This window comes from Oncorhynchus mykiss, chromosome Y (assembly GCF_013265735.2).
Source record: "Oncorhynchus mykiss isolate Arlee chromosome Y, USDA_OmykA_1.1, whole genome shotgun sequence".
NCBI classification, from domain to species: domain Eukaryota; kingdom Metazoa; phylum Chordata; class Actinopteri; order Salmoniformes; family Salmonidae; genus Oncorhynchus; species Oncorhynchus mykiss.
In genome coordinates this window covers 1393048-1409669 of record NC_048593.1, presented here as the reverse complement: position 1 = coordinate 1409669, position 16622 = coordinate 1393048, and the positions used below count along the sequence as shown (strand labels likewise).

General features: G+C 42.6%; 1 protein-coding gene across 1 annotated transcript in view; it reads right to left on the bottom strand.

Moving 5' to 3' along the window:
- Window positions 1–16622, bottom strand: part of LOC110509506 (netrin-G2) — a 158246-nt gene that overhangs the window by 20072 nt on the left and 121552 nt on the right. The window contains exons 11-17 of the mRNA XM_036967213.1: window positions 7342–7461; window positions 7113–7214; window positions 6811–6927; window positions 6508–6639; window positions 4559–4636; window positions 2998–3165; window positions 2064–2198 (exon numbers count right to left, since the gene is read on the bottom strand). Of these exons, the coding sequence (XP_036823108.1) occupies window positions 2064–2198; window positions 2998–3165; window positions 4559–4636; window positions 6508–6639; window positions 6811–6927; window positions 7113–7214; window positions 7342–7461 (852 nt within the window). The remainder of the gene's footprint in view (window positions 1–2063; window positions 2199–2997; window positions 3166–4558; window positions 4637–6507; window positions 6640–6810; window positions 6928–7112; window positions 7215–7341; window positions 7462–16622) is intronic.

Below are 16622 nucleotides of genomic sequence, written 5' to 3'. Positions count from 1 at the left end.
TGCCCTGACTGTATGGCAGCATCACCCAAACTCTTGACGATGTGCTGATTATTTGAATTGGCTATGTAGTGCTCGGGCAAAAACCAAAATGTGCACCCCTTGGAGTCCTTAGGACCGAGGTTTGGAAAATGCTGCTGTATGGTATATGATATGGCGAAAGAGGCTCCCAAAAATTGTGTTAAGGTGTGACAGGGTCATCAATTAAAGGAACAGGGGATGCTACGAACGTGATACACGCCCCAGTCCCATGGGTAAGCAAGGAGATATGGATGCTAAGATTAACACAAAGACCAAGTGGCAGAGAGAGGTTTCTGCATCTGAACAAAGGGCACCATATCTGTGACTTATTCCCTACAACATTTCTCATTTCATACAAGCATGGGCACTTACAGTGGGGCAAAAAAGTATTTAGTCAGCCACCAATTGTGCAAGTTCTCCCACTTAAAAAGATGAGAGGCCTGTAATTTTCATCATAGGTACACTTCAACTATGACAGACAAAATGAGGAAAAAAAATCCAGAAAATCACATTGTAGGATTTTTTATGAATTTATTTGCAAATTCTGGTGGAAAATAAGTATTTGGTCAATAACAAAAGTTTATCTCAATACTTTGTTATATACCCTTTGTTGGCAATGACAGAGGTCAAACGTTTTCTGTAAGTCTTCACAAGGTTTTCACACACTGTTGCTGGTATTTTGGCCCATTCCTCCATGCAGATCTCCTCTAGAGCAGTGATGTTTTGGGGCTGTTACTGGGCAACACAGACTTTCAACTCCCTCCAAAGATTTTCTATGGGGTTGAGATCTGTAGACTGGCTAGGCCACTCCAGGACCATGAAATGCTTCTTACAAAGCCACTCCTTCGTTGCCCGGGCCGTGTGTTTGGGATCATTGTCATGCTGAAAGACCCAGCCACGTTTCATCTTCAATGCCCTTGCTGATGGAAGGAGAATTTCACTCAAAATCTCACGATACATGGCCCCATTCATTCTTTCCTTTACACGGATCAGTCGTCCTGGTCCCTTTGCAGAAAAACAGCCCCAAAGCATGATGTTTCCACCCCCATGCTTCACAGTAGGTATGGTGTTCTTTGGATGCAACTTAGTATTCTTTGTCCCCCAAACACGACGAGTTGAGTTTTTACCAAAAAGTTATATTTTGGTTTCATCTGACCATATGACATTCTCCCAATCTTCTTCTGAATCATCCAAATGCTCTCTAGCAAACTTCAGATGGGCCTGGACATGTACTGGCTTAAGCAGGGGGACATGTCTGGAGGATTTGAGTCCCTGGCGGCGTAGTGTGTTACTGATGGTAGGCTTTGTTACTTTGGTCCCAGCTCTCTGCAGGTCATTCACTAGGTCCCCCCCGTGTGGTTCTGGGATTTTTGCTCACCGCGCTTGTGATCATTTTGACCCCACGGGGTGAGAGCTTGCATGGAGCCCCAGATCGAGGGAGATTATCAGTGGTCTTGTATGTCTTCCATTTCCTAATAATTGCTCCCACAGTTGATTTCTTCAAACCAAGCTGCTTACCTATTGCAGATTCAGTCTTCCCAGCCTGGTGCAGGTCTACAATTTTGTTTCTGGTGTCCTTTGACAGCTCTTTGGTCTTGGCCATAGTGGAGTTTGGAGTGTGACTGTTTGAGGTTGTGGACAGGTGTCTTTTATACTGATAACAAGTTCAAACAGGTGCCATTAATACAGGTAACGAGTGGAGGACAGAGGAGCCTCTTAAAGAAGAAGTTACAGGTCTGTGAGAGCCAGAAATCTTGCTTGTTTGTAGGTGACCAAATACTTATTTTCCACCATAATTTGCAAATAAATTCATAAAAAATCCTACAATGTGATTTTCTGGATTTTTTTCTTCTCATTTTGTCTGTCATAGTTGAAGTGTACAGGCCTCTCTCATATTTTTAAGTGGGAGAACTTGCAGAATTGGTGGCTGACTAAATACCTTTTTGCCCCACTGTACATAGATGCACCTAAAAAAAACTAATCTCCTCTCCTCTCCACTCCCCCCCCCACCCCCACTCCAAGGCCTTCTCCCGCTGTATACTCACAGTAACAGCCTTGTTTCCAGTAGTACCCAGGGAAACAGTCGTCACACTTGGGCCCCGTAGTGCCATCTTTACACTGGCAGAAGCCTGTCCCATTACACCGGTCATGGACAGAACCCATCTGGTTACAGTTACACTCTGGTGAGAGAGGAGGGAGGGGGAGACGAGAACGAGAGAAAGGACATGTTAGAAAATATATTTATTTAATTTGGTGTGTGCTTGCATGAGTGCATGAGACGCACACACACACACTCTCCCTGCGTTCTCTCTCTCCTTTTCTCTCTGCTCTGTATTGATTCGGTGCCAGTCTCAGTGTGCCAGTAGCCTGGCAGGTGAGCTAATGGGGCCTCATTTGTGCTGACTCCAAGGCCTGGTCCCTGCGCCCCCCCCCCCCCCGCTCACCTGCAGATGGACTACATCAACACCACAGTCAACTCCAGAATCCACAGTCAACTCCAGGCTACCCTGGGGTGGCAGGGTAGTCTAGTGGTTAGAGTGTTGGACTAGTAACCGGAAGGTTGCAAGTTCAAACCCCCGAGCTGACAATGTACAAATCTGTCATTCTGCCCCTGAACAGGCAGTTAACCCACTGTTTCTAGGCTGTCATTGAAAATAAGAATAAATAGTCAGTGATTTTCTACTGTCTTTATCTGTTTTGTTGTTCTTTTTTCCACGCAGTATCGGTTGGAGATGGAAATGCTGATCTTTCTAAACTGCATGGTTGATCAATGATGCCTTGGTGAATCAACATCACACACTTTGTTTGTTTACACACAATGCCTCATGACTATTCTTCAGTAAATGCACACGCACGCACGCACGCAAGCACGCACGCACGCACGCACGCACGCACGCACGCACGCACGCACGCACGCACGCACACACACACACACACACACACACACACACACACACACACACACACACAGTGACTGACCGATGCAGACACCCTCATCATCCAGTTCAGCTGAGTTATTTCTGAAGTAGCCCAGTCTGCAGTGCTGGCAGTTCTGTCCTCTTGTATTGTGCTTGCAGCTGACACACGTTACGATGTTCAGGTAGTCTATGTAGCTGCAGCGGTTAGAGTGGCCGTAGCACTCACAGTCTGAGAGGAGAGAGAAGAGTTAAAGAATGGTTTGAGAATGGTTATGGGATGGTTAGAGTACAGTAGTGACATTGGAGGGGAGAGAGAAGAGTTAAAGAATGGTTTGAGAATGGTTATGGGATGGTTAGAGTACAGTAGTGACATTGGAGGGGAGAGAGAAGAGTTAGTGTTGTTAACAGTGGGACATAGGACAGTGTTTCCCAACTCCACTCCTCGAGTACCCCCAACAGTTTTAGTAAACAGTTAGAGTAGGTTTAGGATATTAACAATTTAGGAAGGCTTCAAATATCTTAACGTCAGGCAATCTGAGTCAATTAATCGATAATGAGTGCTTTCATCATTGTAGAAAGAGAGAGAGATCCTTCCTGCGATCATCTTTGCTGAGGTTTGTACCTAATTAAGGTTTTATTAAGCTTCAGAAGTCAGCTGCAGTGTGTGTGCGCTGCAAGGCATCGCTGTCCTCTAAGGAGGCGTTTACCAGGCATGTTTATGCAAATACACATTTAAATGCACACTAAAAAGTTGGCGTTTAGCTGTTTAATTAGCCATCACATTATTAATTTATTATTGTTTGGTTGATGACACTGAAATATTTATGGGCTGTTTTGAGAGGGGAGAACTGCGAACTGAGAAGTCAAATAAAACGTGCACACACACTTGCACAGACTCACATAAAATGCTTCTCTCAGTGATAAAAGATGGGTTAGGTGAGAAACATTACTCAGTAATTCAATATAAATGCCCAATTACACCACAGACGGGAGAGAGGGAGAATGGGGCATTGTTCCACAAATGCAGGAAAAGTCAAGATGGGACTTCATGGAAGGCCGTAAATAAAATATTGTAACTAGGGAGAGGCTCTTATTTTGAAGATTCCGTATGCCTATATTAATTGACATTCAAAATAGGGATGAATAATATTTCTGTCACACATTAGGAGATGTGTTGGACAGGGAGCAAATGGACCTGTTTGAATGGTGACAAATAGTGATTAGCAATGACTAGATAGTGACCGTGGATACAACATAGTGACAGAGATTAAGACATGTAGATGCTTACCTTGTGAGCCAAACAACACCAACACGATGAGGAGGGATGATCGAGTCAGACAGAAGAAACAATGAAAAGGAAGACAACAAAGACACGCAGAGAAAAGGAATCTTTTCACAGTTTTTGCCACTGATCTGGTCATTCAGACAGTGAAAATGTCTTCAATGCTACTCAACAAACTCTCTACTCTACTAACTCTCTACCCTACAATCTACTCCTCTAAATATCTACTCTACTAACTGATGTCCACTTACTAAACAAGATTCCATGCCGGATGATGCTTCAGTCTCCTGTACTCATCCCTAGTCACTCCACTGCTAGCTACTATTGTTCTGTGTCTTACCTTTGAAATCATCATATATGATCCCATACAACTGTCTGGCCTGGGGCTCTCCTCCTGAGATCAAGAGCTTGAGAATCCCTTCAGGAGATGAAGGAATCATTGTTTTAGAAGGGTTTCCTGGATCCAACCTGAATCTGCAACCCAGCACAACATGCAAACAGCCCATGCTAGAGCACAACAATGTAGCCTATGGGCTACCTATTGCAGCTGCATATTTTTGAGAAGTTGTTCCATAGAGATATAATTATAGAGAGGCTGATGTTATAGAGCCCTAATGTCCTGGGAATGGAACAGTTTGTCGCCAATCTTGCTTGGGTACAGTTCAAAGCCAGCTAGTTTTATCTCTATGGGTTGGTCATCATCTAGATATAGTAAGGACATGGCTTGGGAGTAAGGTGACCACATTTAAAATACCCACATGAGGGACAACAGAATTATGTTGTGGGACAGTGTAGCCTACATGAATACAAAATGTTGGCAGCATTCTTCACGTTTTACTGGTGAAACGTCAAAACTGCATCTGCATGACAATCATTGGATCTCAATCGGTTTCATGGGAACATGCATTTAGCTCTTCAATTACTTTTTCGTGAGCAAATTAGAGAAGATGGTGTTAACAAACTATATAACCTTCTTGTATTTAGTTTCAATCAAAGAAAATGCTGCCTAGTGCTACCTTGTCCCAGACCTTCTGCTTTCAAACCCCCTCTCTCTCTCTCTCTCTCACCTGCTGTCTCAACCACTGAACGCTTGGCATGAAAGGCAGCTGATATTTACTCCTGAGGTGCTGACCTGTTGCACCCTCTACAACCACTGTGATTATTATTTGACCCTGCTGGTCATCTATGAATGTTTGAACTTCTTGAAGAACAATCTGGCCTTAATGGCCATGTACTCTTATAATCTCTAGGTCTCTTCCTCGGTTCTGGCCTTTCTAGGGAGTTTTTCCTAGCCACCGTGCTTCTACACCTGCATTGCTTGCTGTTTGCGGTTTTAGGCTGGGTTTCTTTATAAGCACTTTGTGACATCTGCTGATGTAAAAAGTGCTTTATAAATACATTTGATTCAGTGGCGGCCGCTGTTGAGTTTTGAAAGCATGAGAATATTTTTGGGACTATTCAGAAATGACCAACGTGGTGTTTTTGGTGCATCAGTAACATTATAATATGCTATTATATTTGGTTATGTTATGTATAATAATAATGAATCATTATGTGATCGTCGAAGACATTGACTCAGCTTTGATCTAACTTTACTAAACAATCACAGGATCCGGCAGCACTACATCCCTACTGCACCAAAATGAGCTAATTAGCCTACTCTTTTGCAGAAACGAGAGACCGTGTGTGGCTGTTTTTATGAAAATCTGGGAATATTTGGCCAAGGAAACATTTCTGGTTGGTCTCGGGGAATGTAAAACAGTTAGGAAGGGAGACTTTTAAAACAGGATTGAGTGAAGTAGCAGCAAATATGTTGAATGAGCAATGAGCATGGAGAGCCTCATAAATTTGACGAAATCACCTTATATCTTTCAGTCTAATAAGGCTATTTACTTACATTAGTAGCTCGCTGTCAGAAGCATGAATAAAGTAGTTAGGCAACTGTCCTATCTAAGTTTAGCTGGAATGTAGCCTGATGTCTTGTCTCGCCTATGTCAGATCTCAGCAACGATTGGAGAAGTGTTTAAATATTTTTTCTTTAGTGCAACATGACTTCAAGAGACAGGTTGGAATGTCTGACTGAAATACAGGTCAAATCTATCTGTTTTCTAAATTAGCGGTGTTTGAATTTGTTGATAAAATGCGTGATTGTTTGGTTGTGGAACTAAGGGCCAAATGTGGGACTGTACCGGACAATCCAGGACATGTGGTCACCCTACTTGGGAGAGATGGAGTCTACCGGATCCTAGCCTATAGGGTGTGTACACTACACACTAGCATAAGTTCTACCTTTCTTCTTTGCATACTCTCTCTCCTCTTCACTCTCTTCATCCTCCCACTTCTTCTTCTCTTCTTCTCTCTCAGGGGGCTCCAAGGTCTCCTGACCCAAGCTTCCCCACTCAGGTGATTCGCGAACTTCCTCTGGATCACCACAGAGGAAGAATGAGAGGTTGGAGATCTATTTCTCTACAGGTTGATTAGTGCTGTCTGACTGCTCCCATTTTCAAGCTCCAACTTCGACAGGCTTCGACTATACACTCACTAGCACTACTCACTAGCTCTATACATGTACAGCTCATCCACAGAAGATACCTTCAGTCTTTTTTCCTGTGTCCTCCTCCCTCCCCTCCTCTTTCTCTACCTCTTTCTCAGAGGGTTTCCCGGTCTCCTGTGTTCCACCCATCCCCTCCACTTCAGGCATTGGAGGGGCTGCGAGCACCAAAGGATCACATCATTCATTGATTTGTTATTTTGTTTGTTTATCCTCCCGTCTGTTAATTCATTCATTCATAATACTATTGTACCTAATTGATCCAGTCTATTTCAAAGGAGCACAATGAGTTATAAAACTACTAACTAATGCAGTCTTTCAAATCCTAAACCATGACAAATACCTTCTGCCTCAATCTCCTTCTTTACCACTTCCTCCTTCTTTCCTTCTCCCTCAGAGGGGCTCTCACTCTCTCCAGGGCCCTCTGCCTCAGGTTGGGGGGGAACTGTGAGAGTCAGAAAGGGCCGAAAAACCGAAGTCAGAATTTGTTAACTTCGCCTCATCTCCTATGAACTACAAACTACAGGTCACTTAGAAAAACGTAACATTTTACACAGCTAGCAAGCTATAACCTTTATTTCTCTCCTTCTCTGTTGTCGTCTCTTTCTTTTCCTTTTTCTCCACCATCCGCTCATCTTTGCCAGAGGGCTTTTCTCTTTTCCCAGAGTCCACTGCTTCAGGCTTTTGGGTGACTGCGAAGCGAGCACCAGTGAGACATGAGCACTCTCAGAAAACTTAAAAAGTTATGTCCGTAACTCTGGTACCGCAAAACTTCAATTAACAGCCCAGGTGTTTATTTGCTTAAATCACTGAACACAACAGGGAGATTTCTAAGGGTTTGTACTCCCAAAGTTGTTTACTGTTTTTTTGCTTGCCTGTTAGCTAGCAGTTCTCTGCTGTTAGCAGCTAATGGCTAGCAGTTTCTTGCTGGCGAGTCATTACAAAATGATTGAATGTAACAAATAAAACATTAAATCAATCATGTTTATTTGAAACAGGCGTTTATTTGCTGAAATGTGTGCTGTTGCCCAGGTATTAAATGGGACAGGCGGCTATTTGAGACTCAGCATTTAATTGACGTTTTTTGTATGCTCCCATTATGATTTAATCAGACGCACAAAACAGACAATGTATCGATTTGAGTTGGATCTTCGTCAGGTCATACCACTGTAAATGCACCTACATAAATATCCTCAGAGGCATGTAGGCTACATCTGATCAATTAAATAAATGAATATAAATATTACACAGTATACATACAGTGCATTTGGAAAGTATTCAGACCCCTTGATGTTTTCCACATTTTATTACGTTACAGCCTTAATTCAATTACATATTTGACTCATCAATCTACACACAATATCCCATAATGACAAAGTGAAAACAGGTTTTCAGAAATGTTTGCAAATGAAATTCAAATTCAAAACACAAATACATTATTTACATAAGTATTCAGACCCTTTGTTATGAGACTCGAAATTGAGCTCAGGTGCATCCTGTTTCCATTGATCATCCTTGAGATGTTTCTACAACTTGATTGGAGTCCACCTGTGGTAAATTATATTGATTGGACATTGGAAAGGCACACACTTGTCTATATAAGGTACCACAGTTGACAGTGCATGTCAGAGCAAAAACCAAGCCACGAGGTCAAAGGAATTGTCCGTAGAGCTTCAAAACCGGATAGTGTCGAGGAACAACCCTTCACAGCATTGAATGTCCCCAAGAACACGGTGGCCTCCATCATTCTTAAATGGAAGAAGTTTGGAACCACCAAGACTCTTCCTAGAGCTGGCCACCCGGTCAAACTGAGAGATCGGGGACAAGGGGCTTGGTCAGGGAGGTGACCAAGAACCTGATGGTCACTCTGACAGCGCTCCAAAGCTCCTCTGTCGAGATGGGTGAACCTTCCAGAAGGACAACCATCTCTGCAGCACTCCACCAATCAGGCCTTTATGGTAGAGTGGAAGCCCCTCTTCAGTAAAAGGCACATGACAGCCAGCTTGGAGGCACCTAAAGGACTCTCAGACCTGAAAATAGCTGTGCAGCGATGCTCCCCATCCAACCTGAGAGAGCATCTGCAGAGAAGAAGAATGGGAAAAACTCCCCAAATACAGATGTGCCAAGCTTACCCAAGAAGACTCGAGGCTGTAGTCACTGCTGAAGGTGCTTCAACAAAGTACTGAGTAAAGGGTCTGAATACTTATGTAAATGTGGTATTTCAAATGTTTGTTTTTTATAAATGTGCTAAAATATATAAAAACCTGTTTTTGCTCCGTCATTATGGGGTATTGTGTGTAGATTGATGAGGGGGGAAAAACGATTTAATCAACTTTAGAATAAGGCTAGAATATCTGAATACATTCCGAATGCACTGTATATGGAAAAACATCCATGCATTTTGATTTGTTTATTCTTATGGGTGTGCAATAGATTACAAACAGGTGAGACAAATGTGTCAATCATTTTGTATATTATATAAGGAACATGGGAAAATGCAGCCAGCCCCTGGAGAGCAGAACATATCTAGTTCCACATTTAGACCTCTTGGAGAGGTGGATTATCCTCAACCTTATTGTTGAGGAAATGTATCCAAAAGGACTCTCGTCTCAGGAGGAAATTGTCAATATTTCCCCCTCTATGTGACATTTTCACATGTTCAATTCCCAGGTATTGAAGAGAGGACAAGTTGTGCTTTGCCTGGGAAAAGTGCAAAGCAAGGGGACTTTTGATATCATTATTCCTTATGCATCTCCTGTGTTCTGTAATTTTTAGCGCTCTGATCGCCTTTCCCACATACCCCAATCCGCATGGACACTTGATCAAATAAAGGACGTTTGGGGTGTTGCGGGATATTGTGCCTTTAATTTGTGTCTCTTTGCAAGTCTCTGGGTGAAAAAAACCCTGCTATTTGTGAATCAAGTTGTCCTGAGTGCATAAGCCTACATAATTCCCATTGGGAATATCACTAAGAAAGTATCTTGCTGGGGTGTTCACACAGGGCAGGTGTGCGTAGAGAGCGCGCTGGACCGTACACACGGTTCCTCCTACTCCTCCCTTGACATCAATTTCAACTCCAGCCTTCCCAGCCAGGCCGGGGCCGGGCAAATACAGGCCCAACATCATAGCCTCACCACGGAAGAAGATGCGGTGGGGGAAGCGCAAACACTTACTATGGAGAACGCAGGTAGGCCTACATGACACAGAGCCAGAAAAGTTGAATGTGATAAATCTGTCCAGCAAGTCCCTATCTGAACCTTGTATCTGCTCTCAGCAAAGGCATATCATTCGTACTAACAACACATTGTACTGACTGATTTTCAAACATTTTTCAGAACTCTAAGACTGATGAAATTATTTGCTACAAATGATACTGTGTCTATTGGAAATGCCCATAATGTTGACACAAATTACATGGAAAATGAGAATGCATCAGAAATAAACTTACCCTCAATGCAACGAATATGTAGCAAGTCTGCTATTTTCAGGGGTAAATCCACCTTTATGCCTCAGAGAAAGAATGCATCACTGGAAACATATTGAAGACCAAGTAAAACATGTGAATACCAGGTGTTGAGTAACTTGGCCAAAGAGAGAAGCTTTGAGCGATTTGAACAAATATTTAACTGTCATAGTGAAGCCTTCCGATAAAGGTAGTGCAATATTGGTACAGAACCTGGTGGACTATGAGACAGAGATGAATCGACAATTGTCTGACAATGTTTCGTATCAGAAACTCCCTTTGGACCTGCTACTGCATATCTTGGCAGAGAGAAAATCCGTAAGAATGAGTACAACGCCCTATTATTGCCGGAATTGGGAGCCCGACAAAAAAATATCCACTTTTGTTGACTCATTTCTCAAGCCATGTGTCTCCTCCTTACCCTCCTTCACTGGGGACTATGGTGACATGATTAATGTACTCAAGAAAATTCCCCAGATCAATGACAACACACTACTGGCCTGTTTTGACTTTGAAAACCTATACATGTCTATACCCCACCAAGTTAGACTAGAGGCCCTGAGCTCCTTCTTGGAACAATGCCCTACAGACTCTCAGCCTAGCTCCTCATGTATCAGAGACTTAGCAGAGCTGGTACTCACAAATAACTGTTTTATGTTTAGAAGTTACTTTTTCCTACAAACAAAAGGAACCACTATGGGGAGTATGATGGCACCCAATTATGCCAATCATTATATGGGACTCTTAGAACATGAACACATTCACAACCCTGAGCAAAATAACTTTCTATCCAAGATCAAACTATATCAACGTTATATACAGTTGAAGTTGGAAGATTACATACACCTTAGCCAAATACATTTAAATACACTCAATTCCTGACATTTAATCCAAGTAAACATTCCCTGTCTTAGGTCAGTTAGGATCACCACTTTATTTTAAGAATGTGAAATTTCCGAATAATAGTAGAGAGAATGATTTATTTCAGCTTTTATTTCTTTCATCACATTCCCAGTTGGTCAGAAGTTTACAGTATTTGGTAGCATTGCCTTCAAATGGCTTAACTTGGGTCAAGCGTTTCGGGTAGCCTTCCACAAGCTTCCCTCAGTAAGTTGGGTAAATTTTGGCCCATTCCTCCTGACAGAGCTGGTGTAACTGAGGCAGGATTGTAAAGCCTCCTTGCTCGCACACGCTTGTCAGTTCTGCACACAAATTTTCTAGGATTGAGGTCAGGGCTTTGTGATGGCCACTCCAATATCTTGACTTTGTTGTCCTTAAGCCATTTTGCCACAACTTTGGAAGTATGCTTGGAGTCATTGCCCACTTGGAAGACCCATTTGCGATCAAGTTTTAACTACCTGAATGATGTCTTGAGATGTTGCTTCAATATATTCACATAATTGTCCTACCTCATGATGCCATCTATTTTGTGAAGTGCATCAGTCCCTCCTGCAGCAAAGTAACCCCACAACATGATGCTGCCACCCCTGTGCTTCACGGTTGGGATGGTGTTCTTCAGCTTGCAAGCCTCCCCCTTTTCCCTCCAAACATAAAGATGGTCATTATGGCCAAACAGTTCTATTTTCGTTTCATCAGACCAGAGGACATTTCTCCAAAAATTACGATCTTTGTCCCCATGTGCAGTTGCAAACCGTAGTCTGGCTTTTTTATGGCAGTTTTGGAGCAGTGGCTTCTTCCTTGCTGGGCAGCCTTTCAGGTTATGTCGATATAGGACTCGTTTTTACTGTGGATATAGATACTTTTGTACCTGTTTCCTCCAGCATCTGCACAATGTCCTTTGCTGTTGTTCTGGGATTGATTTGCACTTTTCACACCAAAGTACGTTCATCTCTAGGAGACAGAACGCGTCTCCTTCCTGAGCGGTATGACGGCTACGTTGTCCCATGGTGTTTATACTTGAGTACTATTGTTTGTACAGATGAACATGGTACCTTCAGGCATTTGAAAATTGCTCCCAAGGATGAACCAGACTTGTGGAGGTCTACAATTATTTTTCAGGTTTTGAGGCTTTGGCTGAGGTTTTGGCTGATTTCTTTTGATTGTCCCATGATGTCAAGCAAAGAGGCATTGCGCGTTTGAAGGTAGGCCTTGAAATACATCCACAGGTACACCTCCAATTGACTGAAAGGATGTCAATTAGCTTCTAAAGCTTCATTATTAATGGGAATTTTTCAAGCTACTTAAAGGCACAGTCACCTTTGTGTATGTGAACTTCTGACCCACTGGAATTGTGATGCATTGAATTATAAGTGAAATAATCTGTCTGTAAACAATTGTTGGAAAGATTACTTGTGTCATGCACAAAGTAGAGGTCCTAACCGACTTGCCAAAACTATAGTTTGTTAACAAGAAATTTGTGGAGTGGTTGAAAAATGAGTTTTAATGACTCCAACCTAAGTGTATGTAAACTTCCGACATCAACTGTAGATGATACACTACATTATCAAAAGTATGCGGACACCTGCGCGTCGAACATCTTACTCAAAAATCATGGGCATTAATATGGAGTTGTCTTCCCCGTTTCTGCTATAACAGCCTCCACTCTTCAGGGAAGGCTTTCCACTAGATGTTGTAACATTGCTGCTGGGACTTCCTTCCATTCAGTCACAAGAGCAATAGCAAGGTCCGGCACTGATTTTGGGGGATTAGGCCTGGCTCGCAGTCTCCATTCTAGTTCATTTTAAAGGTGTTTGATTGGGTTGAGGTCAGGGCTCTGTGCAGGCCAGTCAAGTTCTTCCACACCGATCTCAGCAAACAATTTCTGTATGGACCTTGCTTAGTGTATTGTCATGCTGAAACTGGAAAAGGCCTTCGCAAAACTGTTGTCACAAAATTGGAAGCACAGAATCGTCTAGAATGTCATTGTATGCTGTATCATTAAGATTTCCTTTCACTTGAACTAAGAGGCCTAGCCAGAACCATGAAAAACAGCTCCAGACAATTTTTCATCCTATCCTATCATCTACCTATATCTAGTGTTTTTTGCAGGTAGCATAGGTAGCGTTCTCCTGGCATCCGCCAAATCCAGATTTGTCAGTTGGACTGCCAGGATGGTGAAGTGTGATTCATCACTCCAGAGAACGAGTTTCCACTGCTCCGGAGTCCAATGGCGGCGCTTGCCAGCCGACGCTTGGCACTGTGCATGTTGATCTTAGGCTTGTGTGCGGCTGTTCGGCCGTGGAAACCCATTTCATGAAGCTCCCGACGAACAGTTCTTGTGTTGATGTTACTTCCGGAGGCAGTTTGGAACTCAGTATCGAGTGTTGCAACCGAGGACATACGATTTTTACATGCTACGCACTTCAGCACTCGTGGTCCTGTTCAGTGAGCTTGTGTGGTCTACCACTTTGCGACTGAGCCATTGTTGCTCCTAGACAATTTCACTTCAAAAATATAAGCACTTACAGTTGACCAGGGCTGCTCTAACAGGGCAGAAATTTGACTTGTTAGAAAGGTGGCATCCTATGACAGTGCCACTTTGAAAGTCACTGAGCTCTTCAGTAAGGTCATTCTACTGCCAATGTTTGTCTATGGAGATTGCATGGAGGTGTGCTCGATTTTATACACCTGTCAGCAACCGATGTTTCTGAAATAGCCGATTACCTTTGTTGATGTAGTGTATATTGGTATTATTTGCTGGGACTCCCATTGAACTTGAGATGCTCCATGAGTTCCTAGACAAGATGGCGCTGACAAACATCATCACCCTGTTCCTAGCTCCTAGTCTTATTCCTTACATTATTAGTTCAGAACGTTTCTTGAATTATTCCCTACAGCCAAAATTAATTTGAGGATATTTGATCGGCGGTCACTCACCAGCATTTCGACCAAAAATTTGACTTTCCTGAATTTGATCCTTTGTTTGTACCTCACAAGGCAATTCCATTGGAGTGGGCTTTTATTCCGACTCAGGAGGTGTGCATACCGTCCACCGCTTCTGAGTATATTACTTGCCAATGTTCTGTCCCTAAACAATAAAGTAGACGAGCTCAGGGCGAGGATCTCATTGCAGACAGACCTCAGGGACTGTAACATGCTCTATTTCAAGGAATCGTTGCTCTCTCTGGATATACTGTCCCTGTCCATTACAGTCAGCAGGGTTTTCCGTACATCGCACGGACAGGAAGAAAGAACTCCCTGGGAACTGGTACAGAAAGACAGAAAACACAGGTATAAATACCCAGGGGATAAGTGGGGAAGATGGGCGACATCTGGAGGGGGTGGAGACAAGCACAAGGACAGGTGAAACAGATTAGGGCGTGACACTGTGAAACATAAGATATTACAATTTTTAATGTCCCTTTGGTAGGATAGTATTAATCAAATCAAATCAAATCAAATTTATTTATATAGCCCTTCGTACATCAGCTGATATCTCAAAGTGCTGTACAGAAACCCAGCCTAAAACCCCAAACAGCAAGCAATGCAGGTGTAGAAGCACGGTGGCTAGGAAAAACTCCCTAGAAAGGCCAAAACCTAGGAAGAAACCTAGAGAGGAACCAGGCTATGTGGGGTGGCCAGTCCTCTTCTGGCTGTGCCGGGTGGAGATTATAACAAAACATGGTCAAGATGTTCAAATGTTCATAAATGACCAACATGGTTGAATAATAATAAGGCAGAACAGTTGAAACTGGAGCAGCAGCACAGCCAGGTGGACTGGGGACAGCAAGGAGTCATCATGTCAGGTATTCCTGGGGCATGGTCCTAGGGCTCAGGTCCTCCGAGAGAGAGAAAGAAAGAGAGAATTAGAGAGAGCATATGTGGGATGGCCAGTCCTCTTCTGGCTGTGCCGGGTGGAGATTATAACAGAACATGGCCAAGATGTTCAAATGTTCATAAATGACCAGCATGGTCGAATAATAATAAGGCAGAACAGTTGAAACTGGAGCAGCAGCACAGCCAGGTGGACTGGGGACAGCAAGGAGTCTATTAATCGTAGATTGTCCAGTTTGTTTTCCAATGATTGCACGTTGGCCAATAATACAGAGGCAAGAGGTGGTTTACCTACACGTCGGCAAATTCTTACAAGGCACCCCGCCCTCCTCCCCCTTTTATTCACACTGATGATGGGGATTTGGGCCTTGTCTTGACAAAGCAGTATTTCCTTCGAGTCAGACTCATTAGAGAAAAAAATCTTTGTCCAGTTCGAGGTGAGTAACAGCTGTTCTGATGTCCATAAGCTCTTTTCGGTCATAAGAGATAGTAGCAGCAACATTATGTACAAAATGAGTTACAAGCAATGCAAAAAAACAAATAAAAATAGCACAGTTGATTAGGAGCCTGTAAAACAGCAGCCATCCCTCCGGCGCAATTATATACATTGAGAAATAGTGTATTCCGGATAGTTCCAAAGATATCTGTAAATAAGTTAATATTTATATAAATAAAAAAACTAAACATAACTATGTTTGTAGTTATAGGTAACCAGATCTAGACAATTAAGTTAATAAGTCTTTGACCATACTGTGTTGTTACGTTGGTGAGTAAAAACCCATGCTTCCTACCCTTTTAAGGTTATACAACATAAATAATGCACAGTGACAAATTGTGACGTAAATGTGATTACTATGTACTGCTGTATCACAATACAATTTTTTTGTTTTGTATTTCAGTCATTTTTTTAGTTGTCCCGCTTTACCAACCATATTTAGCTAAAGTAGGACAGCATTGAGTGCAGTAGTTCTTCCTTTTTGAAGTTATGCCGCTACCGTTTGTGGTCGATGGTGGCAGATTGTGGTAAATTGCAACAATGGCTGACACTTAAATAACGTGCCATAGAATTGTAGCTAAAGAGGGACAGTCTTATAGGCTTTTCCAATGGAGGAAAGAGATCCAATTTACATTAGGGACCACCTGTACTTAGGTTATGTAGGGCTCTCTGGTTCTTGTAGTACTATATCCGTGTAGTAATGTTATTAGTACTGTTATTTGAGTGAATTCAGAAAAAGTGGGACACTTTTTGCAGATCAATCAATCAATGAAATGTATTTATAAAGCCCTTTTTACATCAGCTGAGGTCACAAAGTGCTGTACAGAAACCCAGCCTAAAACCCTAAACAGCAAGCAATGCAGATGTAGAAGCACAGTGGCTAGGAAAAACTCACTAGAAAAGCCGGAACCTAGGAAGAAACCAAGAGAGGAACCAGGCCAGTCCTCTTGAGATTATAACAGTACATGGCCAAGACGTTCAAACGTTTATAGATGACCAGCAGGGTCCGTCTTCTGTAACCTCTTCAGACATCTATCCAACATATGATACCTTTCTGAAATTGTCAGATGTTTCCTGATCACACAAATGTCAATTATATTGTAATTGGGGTACAATTAGGACTAGAATAATGGTGTCCCAGTTTATCTAACCTGCTATTC